This window comes from Balaenoptera acutorostrata, chromosome 4, assembly GCF_949987535.1.
Source record: "Balaenoptera acutorostrata chromosome 4, mBalAcu1.1, whole genome shotgun sequence".
NCBI lineage: Eukaryota > Metazoa > Chordata > Mammalia > Artiodactyla > Balaenopteridae > Balaenoptera > Balaenoptera acutorostrata.
In genome coordinates, this window is record NC_080067.1 from 63,062,596 (window position 1) to 63,076,253 (window position 13,658).

Consider the following 13,658-nt stretch of genomic DNA (forward strand, 5'->3'; position numbering starts at 1 on the left):
CAAGTATTTTCTCCCATTCTGAGGGTTGTCTTTTTTTCCAGGTACACAACTTGTGTGCAGTAAGTAGTGATTGATTGAATGACTGTGTGCATATGGTGCTGATCCCTTGGTGAATTGTTTATCTCAGAATAAAACTGAAAAAAAAAAAAAAAAACATTGAGTTTGAAATTCACTGTTACAGAATTATAGCTGATTATCTTTTTACAAATAAAAATAAATAGAAATAGAAATATTTTATGAAATTTTGGGGAAACGTCACACATTCTTACTATATACAACGAAAAAGTAGATTTCCTAATCTTAATGTTAGATGCAGTATTTAACTCTGATCATAGTGAGTGATAATATATAAGTTGACTTTTGACAATATATCAATTTCTAGAATTAAGTGTACATGAGAATATATAAACTAATTGTTTTAGAAATGAAAATATCATTGTGTCAGATAAATGTTTGTATTTTTCAGGATAACAAAGTGAAGTTTTCAATTGAAAGTTATAGAATAAGTTAACTTAATACACTATTAAATATAATATTCACTCAGTAGAATAAATTAAGACATTACTATTTTAGCCATATTTTTCAAAGTAGTTTAATGCTTATATAACATAAGGTCTTCATTAAAAGTTCATTTCTGGGCTTCCCTGGTGGTGCAGTGGTTGAGAATCCGCCTGCCAATGCAGGGGACATGGGTTCAAGCCCTGGTCCGGGAAGATCCCACATGGTGTGGAGCGGCTGGGCCCGTGTGCCACAACTGCTGAGCCTGCGCTCTGGAGCCCGCAGGCCACAACTGCTGAGCCCCACGTGCTGCAAGTGCTGAAGCCTGTGTGCCTGGAGCCTGTGCTCCACGAGAGGGGCCACTGCAGTGAGAGGCCTGCGCACCACAACGAAGAGTGGTCCCCGCTCGCTGCAACTAGGGAAAGCCCGCGCACAGAGCAAAGACCCAATGCAGCCAAAAATAAATAAATAAAATAAATAAATTTTTAAAAAATTCATTTCTACTTTAGCATACTTTTAAAAATGGAATGCTCTTTTTATTTTTCCCCACTACTCTTTATGAAATATTTCCAACATACAGAAAATTTGAAAGAATTTTACTATGGATACCTACACCACTCTAACATAGTTTTAATCTTTTCATTTTCATTATTTTTTTTTTTGGTCCCCCAGCTTAAAGCTTAATTATTCTTCTTAAAAGGAAAAAAAATAGAAAATTTATTTTTTTCCCCTTCCTCCCCCATCTTTTCTCTCATTCTGATTCAGCATCTTTCTTTAAGTCTCCATGATTCTTTCCCACAGTTCCCAGAAACTCTTCTACTTAGGGTACTATTGAATATTGAACCTTTGATGCCATCATGAGTCACTCTTCACAGGGGTTGTATCTATGAAGTATGTCATGTAGTTTAGAATGGAAATTAGCTTGCTCTCAGGTAATTGAGACACACAGTAGTCACAGTTTTGTGTGCTTGCCTTAAAACATGAGATTTGGGCATGGTTTGGCAGCCCTATCAGATTTGAAGATTTGGTCGTTCTACCTGATATTTACCTGTATTTAATTAAGGTTGATTATAAGTCATTATGGTTAGTGCATACTTTTTGAAATTTGTCTCTTGAAGAATGAAATATATGTGGTGACTGCATCTAATATTATTTTCCTATTATAGGGCAAATAATAGTGGTGATTTGGGTAATAGTTTCTCCAAATAATGACAAGCAGAAGTATACTCTGAAAATCAACCATGACTGTGTGCCAGAACAAGTAATTGCTGAAGCAATCAGGAAAAAAACTCGAAGTATGTTGCTATCATCTGAACAACTAAAACTCTGTGTTTTAGAATATCAGGGCAAGTATATTTTAAAAGTGTGTGGATGTGACGAATACTTCCTAGAAAAATATCCTCTGAGTCAGTATAAGGTGAGTAACAAATTTCAAAGATCTTAATTTTAAATTTAAAAGGTAAATCACATTGGGAACTGGTATCTGTATTTAGGATATAGTTTTTGAAAATCAAAAAAATTTTTTTTTGGCCATGCTGCACAGCTTACGGGATCTTAGTTCCCCCATCAGGGATTGAACCCGTGCTCCAGCAGTGAAAGCACCAAGTCCTAACCGCTGGACTGCCAGGGAATTCCCAAAATTAAATAATTAATATTAGTAAATAACATTAATAAGTTTATTTTTTACACTATATTTAATTTGAGAGACTGATGAATTTGAGACAACTGATGCTATTCTTTTAGATTTTATATAATTAATATTTGGGGACCTGACTACATATATGGGTAAGCTGATTAATGTTTTACAGTTGTAACAATAGTTATATCATTATTCAGATACAAACATTTGATTTGGTGACTGTTTAATTGTGCCATGAGGTAAGATATAATAATGTTTCAGGTATTCTACATGCAAAAAATGCATCGTGTGCTTTTCTGGATAGGTCCAGTTCTATAGTGGGAATACTTTTATAGCCAATAGGAATTTTAAATAACATGGAACTTGCCCAAAAGGCTTTTCATGTGCCTTACTTTTTTAAAAAAGTGTTTGTTGTATTCATTTGAATAGGCAGTGTAAGCAATAAGGTAAATGTGTTCTTTGTCAAAAAAAAAAAAAAAGTTCGCAGTTATACTAATCCCCAAATATGGGGTATTTAATGATTTTTATCCCCTCCCAAGCAGTGGCACTAGAAGGAATTAAAATAAACATTTCAAAAAATCCATGATCTATAGTTAATTAAGGTATACTATAAATACTTCCCTACTCTCTATTTCTATTCATTAAATAAATACCTATAAGAAGCAACTGTATTTGTACCAAGCATATGTCAAGTACTGATTTACAATACCAAGCAAGACATGGTTCTGGCTTTTAGGTTGCTTACAGTATAGTAGGGCTTATGGGTAAGAAAATAGGTTTTTGTAATATGTGCTTAAAAATCTCTATCCTAACTACCATTTCAGAGTTCAAACCAATGCATTTTAATATTTTTTAAAACATATTCCATAATTTTATTAGTCTCCTCTCTTTCTGGTTTTTGGGTGTTTTTGTTCTCTTTTTTTTTTTTAACAAAACAAATATTTCTCAAGAAATGTTGGGACAGAAGAACAAGTGGGCAGCAACTCTTGGATTTGACATCAGTATGACTTAATGGATTGAATAGCAGAGGCTTTCTAAATGATGTTGCTTTTCCTTTAACAAGCACCTGCGTTATGTTTTCAGTTGGCTAGAAAACATCTACCTCAGCTTATAGTCCTTTTCTGTAATTCTAATATCTAGTGTTTTCATAATGAGTATCTTCTTATCCTTATTTTTAATTCCATTTTTCTTTTCTTTCGTTTTCCTTCCAGTTAAAGGTAGAGCTACAGTCTAAAAAGCTGACCTTTGTTTTTCTTTTATACAATTTATATTTCAAGATGTGTTTGGTTTATCTGTGCTATAGCCTAACTCCCAAATGTTAGTTTTTTAAATGTTATAAATATAGCAACTGCTAAGAAATGTGTCTATAATGTTTGATTTTTTAATTACTTCTGCAGATTAGTATGTAAATTCTCATAGTACTCTTATATGTTGCCTTTAAAATGAAAAACCTTACAAGAAATGGCTTCTCTCCTCCCACCTTAATCTCTTACAGTATATAAGAAGCTGTATAATGCTTGGGAGGATGCCCAATTTGATGCTAATGGCTAAAGAAAGCCTCTACTCTCAACTGCCAATGGACTGTTTTACAATGCCATCTTATTCCAGACGCATCTCCACAGCTACACCATATATGAATGGAGAAACATCTACAAAATCCCTTTGGGTTATAAATAGTGCACTTAGAATAAAAATTCTTTGTGCAACCTATGTAAATGTAAATATTCGAGACATTGACAAGGTAAGGTCAAGTGTTGATGTTTATTATTGTATATAAATTATTTTATATAAATCTTTTTTATTGAAGTGTATAATGATCTGTTGGCCTGCAGTATGTTTTCAGTTGGCTAGAAAACATCTACCTCAGCTTACAATCATTTTCTGTAATTCTAATATCCCTAATTCTAATAATTCTAATACCCATAATTCCAAGCTCTTAAAACCAAACTTTTACAGAATTCATTTGGCAGGAAAACCTGACCTAACCTGAAGCGAGGTTTTTTACGGTCTTTATTTATCCCACTTAGTGTAAATATCCATATGTTTTGTTGCAGAAATATTAATTTCTTTATGGAGTGCTGCTTTAACTGCTAAGAGTACTAAGTAATATTTAGTATATGTACCAATTTATCTTTCTAAAATATGAAAAACTCTGAATTACATACCTGGCCTAAAGGGATTGTGGGCCTATCTTAATTTTTAATAGTGTAATGTCCACCTGAAGGCAGCAGTACATTTTGGTGAAGAATCTGCATCAATATTAATTTACTACACATGTGAAGAAAAAGAGACCAGAAAAGCTACATCTGAATAGAAACTTTAATTGATTCTCTCATTCATATCAGTTACATTGTTTTGATAATGTTTAATATTGGTCTGGTCTAGTATGTATGTGTGCATGTGTGTGTGTGTATATATATATATATATATATATATGTATGTGTATACACATAGCTTTTTATTTTCCTTAGATCTATGTTCGAACAGGTATCTACCATGGAGGAGAACCCTTATGTGATAATGTGAACACTCAAAGAGTACCTTGTTCCAATCCCAGGTAAGGAAGTATATATGAGTTTATATTTCCAAAAGTCATATTAGTGTTTAGCAGTATAATAAATAAAAGTAGTATAGTTTACATCATTAGTTTGATACAAGTCATATATAATTACCAGACATTTACATATAGAACATGAGGACATTCCGTCTAATGAGTATCAGTCACAGGATCACTTTATTGATTCTCCCTAAAATGTTATCAGAAGGGTTTTTCTGATCCTCTCTTCTCATTGTGTCAAGGAGAGAACAGAATGTGGTTATAGTTTTGTGCTGATGATTCCTTACATTAGATCCATAAACCTAGCATTTTATTCCTTTTTTATCTCCATTTGCATTTCCATTAATAAGTGAGAGTTGGCAAACAACTTTAGAGCTGGACTACTCTGAGTCAGTTTCCTTTACAGTACTCCCAAGAATACATATTTATGACATTCAAATAAAGAATCTTGGGGAACAAACCAGTTTCTTAGTGGGAGGGGGGTGTTATTGGGAACATTTTTAAATGATTACTGCCTAGATAAAATGAAAAAATAAAAGGTAGTGTAATTCAACAGCTTGACATCCTGCCATTTCTTTGCTTCTCTGTATAGAATCATTTGGGGATAAGAGTTTATTCTTGAAATTAATAGTAATATTTTAAGAGAACTCAAATTGGAATTAAATGTTAAAGATGGACTTTTTAGACTAGCAATAGAGCTAACTAGTGGATCTTCCAGAAGTAAATTTCATAATCAATTCAGACTGAGTTCTAGGAGAGTCAAGAAAAAGTTCTGGTGTTGTAATTAAATTGATAGAGGTGAGAGAGCCTCTGTAAAGTTCAAAGAGATGGTAGCCTTCTCTACCAGGAGGAAGGGAAATAGTTCCCCACCCTGTCTGAACCATCATAGGTCAGAAAGTATCAATACATCGTTCTGGTTAGAAGTTATGCTGTGGCAACAGACCACACCAGAATCTTCTAAATTTTTTGTTAGAACAACAAATGTTTATTTCCCACTCACACAGCATATCTGTCACAGGTTAGGTGGGTGGTTGTGCAAGGAGCAGAAAAACAATATTTGAGGAAATAATAGCCAGAATTTTCCAAATTTGGTGAAAACTATAAAACCAACAATCTAAGGAGTTCAACAATCCCCAAGCAAAGACCCCAAAATAATGTTGGATAGATTTACCCTAGTTCTTTCAAGTACCAAGAATAAACAGGCTTTGGAAAAGTAAAAGGTAAATTTATTTAATAATATAAGATTAAAATGTCAAAATTTTAATATCTTAAAGTAGCTATTCATAAAGGACTTATATTTTATTGTCTTTCCTTTAAGAATATCTGTAAGGTAAAATCCCTGTGGTAGTAGTATAAAGATTTAAGTAAATTTTAAAACTTTTCTGCATTTACAAAAAAAATCAGAGGTAAAAGTATATGAAGTTATTAGAAAGATAGAATCTTAAAAATTCTTACTGAGATTAAGTGATTGTTCTAAATCTGTTCTTTCTATATGCTAAATAAATTAGATGCTTTATGATTTCCTTATAAATGTTACCAGTTATTTCCCAATGTCAAAATTAATTTGGAATATATATATAAAACCATTGCCAAAATAAAGAACTTAATTGGGTATGGGTGGGTGTGTGTGTGAAAGGAACATGCTTTAATCAGTTAGCATAATACTGAACTACATTAATAAGACACAGTTCTCTTAGAAAGTGTGTAGAAAATTTCTCACTAATTATGAGCACTTCTAAAAATTTCAGAGTAGTAAAAAAAAAGTACTAGGTACATTTGAGATACAGCTTCTAATTTTTCTTGAATTACTGTGGACTTATCAAATCTCACAGTATTTCTTTTCCCTGCATTTGTTGTCTCCTTTCCCTTTCGATTTCCTTCTAGCTAAGTTCCCCCATTTTAAATGTAAGTCTTCTCTGTATAAAAGGACAATATATTTCTTTTTATCTTTGCCCACACTCAAGCAAAGATACTAGAATAAATAGAACTTATTTTACTGATGGTTTTATACCTTAGTCTGACTAATTAAAAGTAGAATTCTTATACTGTTTTGCTAATTAAGTCTTGTTTTATTTATAATCAGAAAACAGAACAGAATTATAAAGAAGCCATTTGAAAAGTTTTCAAAGTTAATATCTAGCACTTGAGCTTTTAACATGGACCAGTTACTGTTCTAAGTGCTTTACTTATGTTATCTCATTTAATCTTCAAAACAACTTTCTGAGAGTAGGTACTATTATTAGTCCCATTTCACAGATGAAAAAACAGACAAAGCGAGGTTTACACATATAGTAAAATAGTAGAAACAAGATTTTACTCCAGGTGGTCTGACTTCTGAGTCCAAGCTTTTAGCCATTACTATAATGTTTTTTAATTAAAAAAAAAAAAAAACTACTACTTATTATACTTGGCTGTTTACAAGTATGTTTACCAAATATAGACATAATTTCGCATGTAACATCCAATAAATTGAAGGGAATTTATCATAAAAATTTGATAATTTTTATCATCACTTGTTGTAGTAGCTTCTTATGCTTTCCTTATTATGAATGTCAAGTTTTATTACCTCTTGTGAAGTAGTTAGTTACTCTAAAATTTACGTACTTTCTCCTTACATATCCTTTATTTTATTTACATACTGACTTATTTAAATTAATAGGCCCTTCTGAATGAAACTACATCATATATAAAAGTAATTAAATATAATTTTAATCATAATAGGAAATCTAATTTTATCTTATTTAGTTTCCCTTTTCTCTTTGGACTCTTCTGTAAGCTAATTTGTTTTTTATTTTTACTGAAATATAGCACAAATGCATGAATTATAATTGCACAGTTCAGTGAATTATCACAAGGTGAATACCTATATAGCCACTGTGCTGGTCAAGAATTAGAACATTTACCAGCATTCCAAAAACCCCTCCTCACACTCCTTCCCAATCCATTAATCTTCTCTCCTCCCCAAAGATAACTACTATCTTGATTTCTAACACTATTGGTTAGTTTTGGTTGTTCCTGAATTTTATATAAATGGACTGAAGGAGTAGATATTCTTTTGTGTCTAGCTTCTTACACTCAATATTATGTTCGTAAGATTTCATCCATATTGTAAATAACTGGTGTTCATTTCTGTTGATATATAGTATGCCATTATATGAATATACTACCATTTATTCTACTGTTGGTCATTTGAATTTTTTGAAGTTTGGGGATACTGTAAATAATTCTATTAACATTCTGTGCAAAAATGCATACATTTCTGTGGTTTTATACCTAGAGGTGGAGCTGAGTCATGGTTCAGTTTTAATAGATTATGCTTTCCAAATTGGTTGTACAAACTACACCTCCCCTAGCATGTATGAGATTTCCTGTTACTGTACCTCCTTACCACCCCTTAGTATCATCAGTCTTTATAGTTTTAGCCATTCTCTTTTATAGTGATATCTTTTATTTTGCATTTTTTGAATGACTTGATATTGACTACTTTCTTTTTTTTAAGATTTATTTATTTATTTTTGGCTGCGTCAGGTCTTAGTTGTAGCGCGCAGGCTTCTCTCTAGTTGTGTCGTGAGGGTTTTCTCTTCTCTAGTTGTGGCGCGCAGGCTCCAGGGCACGCGAGCTCAGTAGTTGTGGCGGGCGGGCTTAGTTGCCCTGCGGCATGTGGGATCTTAGTTCCCTGACCAGGTTCGGACCCACGTCCCCTGCATTGTAAGGCAGATTCTTTACCACTGGACTACCAGGGAGGTCCTGATATTGGCTACTTTTTCATGTGTATTAGCCATTTAAATATGACCTTGTGAACTCTTTGTTCCAGTCAGTCTCTGGCTAGGTTTTCATTTGATTTATCTTTTTCTTGATGATTTATGGGAGTCATTTATATACTCTAGATAAAGTCTTTTTTGGTAAATTATTTTTTTCTTAACTTTTCATAGGTGGAATGAATGGCTGAATTACGATATATACATTCCTGATCTTCCTCGTGCTGCTCGACTTTGCCTTTCTATTTGTTCTGTTAAAGGCCGAAAGGGTGCTAAAGAGGTAAAGTATTTCAAAAGGAACAATCATTCACCTCTAAAAACTCCTAATTATACTGCTGATTGAATTTTTTCAAGAAATGGATATTATTTTTTCTTTGTTTAATAACTTAATAAACATTTTAAAATAATATATTTATTTAGAGAAGAATAGCTTGGTAGAGCTTCCAGAATTTATTTTATGATGAATATGTCCTGAGTTCATACTGATAAAATTTTTAAACTTGCAGAGTGACTACATACAAATGTCTGTCTTGCTTGCTTTGGTTCATATTTCCTATTTATAATTTAAAAATACATGTAATTTCAAATGGGAAAAAGGAAAGAAACTATTTATACTTTGAAAAAATTAATGTGACTTGTTATAGATACCATGAAAAAGACAGTTGTTGATTTCTCCTTTCTGGGAAAGAAAAGTATCAATATTTTGAAATGCGTTTTATAATTTAATCTACAGAGTAGTGAACATTTTTCTGTTTTTTAAGGAACACTGTCCATTGGCCTGGGGAAATATAAACTTGTTTGATTACACAGATACTCTAGTATCTGGAAAAATGGCTTTGAATCTTTGGCCAGTACCTCATGGACTAGAAGATTTGCTGAACCCTATTGGTGTTACTGGATCAAATCCAAATAAAGTAAGCTTTTTATTATCATAAATTAGATTTTTTTTCTTTTGTGTGTGTGTAACAGTCAAGTGTAATATGTATAATAACTTTTATTCCATCTCTTAGGAAACTCCATGTTTAGAGTTGGAGTTTGACTGGTTCAGCAGTGTGGTAAAGTTTCCAGATATGTCAGTGATTGAAGAGCATGCCAATTGGTCTGTATCCCGAGAAGCAGGATTTAGTTATTCCCATGCAGGACTGGTAAGGCAAATCACTGAGTCTTCCTTAAGTATCAGTCATAATCAGTGCCTTTGGCTACATACTGTTACTCTTTGTATAGAAAAGGTTTCATGTGTTTTAGTCACACTGGCATAGATAACTTCAGGCTCTAGAACAGTATTGCAATATAATAAAATTCTGTATGCTAATATTTTTACTGCAGCTCTGCCTCTTCTTAGTTTAGCCTGCCTCATTTAACAAATATTTATTGAATACTGACTATATGTATATATTTATTATGCAATAGGTACCAGGTAATAAAGTTGTGACCTAAAGAGACCTCCACTGATTTACAGTCTAATGGTGAAAATAGGCCTGAAACTGGTAAAAGCAGAAATATAAGATCATAAATCATGGTGAGTGCCATGAAGGAAACAATAGAGTGTCAAGAATGACTAACATAGGGTTTTGGGGAGAAAGGCTAATGTATTTTGGGTTCAGGAAAGACCTCTCTGGGATAATAACCTTGAACTTGAAACCAAGATATAAGTATGTTGTTAGTTGAGCAAGGAAGCAGAGGAAATAGCATACCAGTATAGTCCAGACATGCTAGAAAAGAATATATATAAAATGGAGTTTAAATATTGATGTATTTGTCTGATCTTGGCTGTAACTTTTGAACCACAGTATAACTGCGTTCAAAGATCATAAACTCTCCTCGGTGCTTTGTGTCCACCTAGAGGGGTGGGATAGGGAGGGTGGGAGGGAGACACAAGAGGGAGGAGATATGGGGATATATGTTTATGTATAGCTGATTCACTTTGTTATACAGCAGAAACTAACACACCATTGTAAAGCAATGCTACTCCAATAAAGATGTTAAAAAAATAAATAAGATCATAAACTCTCCCTTATTTCTCAAGGGCAAAAGTGTCAGTACTGAGAGAAGAGGGTAATTTTGTTCTTTGCTGTCTCTTTCCCCAGTTTTCTAATTTATCACCATTTTCTTTGGCCTAATTGAAGGTCATAGATAGACCATTCAATGAATGTGGTTCCTGAGATAAGCCTACCCCCAGTAACAGTAATATTAGTACCCTGGGGTAGCCTGGAATCCTATGCTTAGGAACTTTATTAGTTTAACTTTATTAGTTGTATTCTCAGTAAGGAGTTTACCAATCCCTTTTGTAAACAGAATAATAATAATAGTAATAATAATCTTCCTACCTGTTTACTTGCAGAACTATGTAGAAGATATTTTGTTAAGTAGAAATTAATTTAAAATCATTACTGAATTCTGTCATTTACTGAAGGTACAATTAGCTTTTTTGACATTAAAAAGGGATTCTCTTTCTTGAAAAACCCTACTCTGTAAGTTTAGTTCTTTGAATATACCTAACATTTATTAAGTGCTTACCATATACCAAATGCCATACCAATTACTTTTCATGTATTACCTCATTTAATCTTAAAAGCAGTCTCTATGAGGGTAGGTGCTATTATAATTCGTATTTTACCAGTAAGGAAAAGGCTTAAGGAGTTGAGATAAGTTATCCAGTGTCACTGTTTAATTAGTATGAAGTCTTTTACTCTTAACCATTCTAACTAGACAGGAATTCCTTACTTTTGAAATTGGGGGTAAAATACTGATGAGCATTTCCATAAAATGTCCATAACCCTATCCAATTAGTTACACCTTTAAACTAACTGAATTACAAGAGTCAAGTCACATACTTGGAAACTCATTTATTTCCTGTTTTATTCATAAATTCAGCCATTGAACTCAGTTTGCCATCAAACATCCAACATCATTGGCTTGTTGGAGCAAATTTTAGCTTTTGAGTTTCCTTTTTGAGCAGTTCTAACTCTGTAAGGATTGATATTTTATGACTTTTTCTTCCTTAGAAGAATTTTTTTTATTTCAAAAAGAAAAAAGAAAAACTTTTTTTTTTTTTTTAATAACAAGTGTTCGTGAGGATGTGGAGAAATTGGAACCCTTATCCATTTTTTTTTTAAATTTTATTTATATTTAGGCTGCGTTGGGTCTTTGTTGCTGCGCGCTGGCTTTCTCTAGTTGCGGTGAGCGGGGGCTACTCTTCGTTGTGGTGCGTGGGCTTCTCATTGCGGTGGCTTCTCTTGTGGAGCACGGGCTCTAGGCACGTGGGCTTCAGTAGATGTGGTGCGCGGGCTCAGTAGTTTGGGCACACGGGCTTAGTTGCTCCGCAGCATGTGGGATCTTCCCGGACCAGGGCTCGAACCCGTGTCCCCTGCATTGGCAGGCAGATTCATAGCCACTGCACCGCCAGGGAAGTCCCTGTTTATTTTTATAATAGAATAAAACTGACTCTATCTTTCAATTACCTTTGGATCTATTGAAAACTTTTATAACTCTTAGAAATAATAATAGGATCTTAGTTTTCCTGTATCTTAAAACATTTTACTATTTCATCATTATTCATGAATTAATTCCAACTATGCTAAAAAAAAAAAGACTAAAATAATATAAAAATATAAAAGGATAAAATAGCCTAGAAGGATGATACAGTAGTGAGATAAATCATCACTATTACATCATCCTTCAGTCTTCTCATTGCATAGCCCAGTGTTTTGCATCATATTTCCAGATGTATAAAGGAAGTCTGCAAACACCATCTTTGTAGGGTTTTGTTGTTGTTATTTTTTAGGCTTTAATTGAACACTGTTAATAATTCAGAATTTTTCCCTTTCCACTGATAATGCCAAAGAGAAGAAAATTGACAGAGGAAAATATTTCACAATTATTAGCAAATCAGAGTATGAATACAAAGAGACAGATAATAGCACTTCAAAGCAAAGTTTCTCAGCCTCGACATTGCTGATATTTTGAGCCAAAAACTCCTTTGTTGTAGGGGCTGTTGTGTGCATTACAGGATGTTTAGCAGTGTCCCTGGCCTCCACCCTCTAGGTGCCAGCACCACCACTGCCACAAGCTGTGACGATCAAAAATGTGTCCAAACAGTATCAAAGGTTCCTCTTAGAAGGGGCAGAATCACCCCAGTTGAGAACCACTATTCCAGGCTTGAATGATGATGTTAAAATTGATCATGTAAGTGAAATATCAGATGACAATATCCTAGATGAATTTTTCTTAAACTCAGGAAACGATGAGTGAACAGTGTATCTCCAAGGACAAAAAATGACTAACATCAGTTAGTCATTCTGCAGGAATGACTTTATCACACAGTATTTCTTAACAAGAACCCAGCCCACACCTCATCTTTTGCAGTATTCTTTCCATCTTTTATGATGTTGTGCATCAGAATTTACTTAGTAAGTAGATAAATGCTGCAGGCAGTTATGTATAAAAATGACTGGAAGGAAAAAGGTGATGTAGAAATTTTTTAAATCCTTGGATTGATTATTCTGATTGATATCTGTAAGTATAAAAAATAGAAATGTTTTGCAGTTCTGAAGCAAAGAAGATGGCTGTCCTTTCTTCAACAAAATTATGAGTCATCAAAGTTTTCAAAAGTATTTTGACAATGCAAGTGTGAGAAGAAAAACCAGAAGTAATGATAAACTAGAACTTACTAGATATGTATTTGAAATCTGGAATCAGTATTCACAAGATGGATATATTCAGGCTCACACATGACAGCTGATGAGCAAGTTTGTTGCATTCAACATATGTTGCCCATTTTGGATTATAAATTTGGTTTTACTGTGTTTATATTCTTATTAAGATGTCTAATAAAATTGTTTTTCACCATCACTTTATTCTTTAAATTATTTTGTATTAAAAATATAAACAAAAATCAGTAAGTAAAAGAACTCAGAGTCCATTGGAACCCAGATGATAAGTTTTTTTTTTTTTTTTTTTTTTTTTTAAATTTATTTATTTATTTATTCATTTTTGGCTGTGTTGGGTCTTCATTTCTGTGCGAGGGCTTCCTCTAGTTGTGGCAAGCGGGGGCCACTCTTCATCGCGGTGCGCGGGCCTCTCACTATCGTGGCCTCTCTTGTTGCGGAGCACAGGCTCCAGATGCGCAGGCTCAGTAGTTGTGGCTCACGGGCCCAGTTGCTCCGCGGCATGTGGGATTTTCCCAGACCAGGGCTCGAACCCGTGT

General features: G+C 33.5%; 1 protein-coding gene across 2 annotated transcripts in view; it reads left to right on the forward strand.

The window, feature by feature from the left end:
* The window catches only part of PIK3CA (phosphatidylinositol-4,5-bisphosphate 3-kinase catalytic subunit alpha), a 110,850-nt gene that overhangs the window by 78,422 nt on the left and 18,770 nt on the right, over nt 1-13,658 (forward strand). For both annotated transcript variants that reach the window (XM_057544972.1, XM_057544971.1), the window contains 6 exons: nt 1,665-1,915; nt 3,633-3,878; nt 4,609-4,694; nt 8,627-8,732; nt 9,214-9,366; nt 9,463-9,597. In XM_057544972.1, coding sequence (XP_057400955.1) covers nt 1,665-1,915; nt 3,633-3,878; nt 4,609-4,694; nt 8,627-8,732; nt 9,214-9,366; nt 9,463-9,597 — 977 coding nt within the window. The remainder of the gene's footprint in view (nt 1-1,664; nt 1,916-3,632; nt 3,879-4,608; nt 4,695-8,626; nt 8,733-9,213; nt 9,367-9,462; nt 9,598-13,658) is intronic.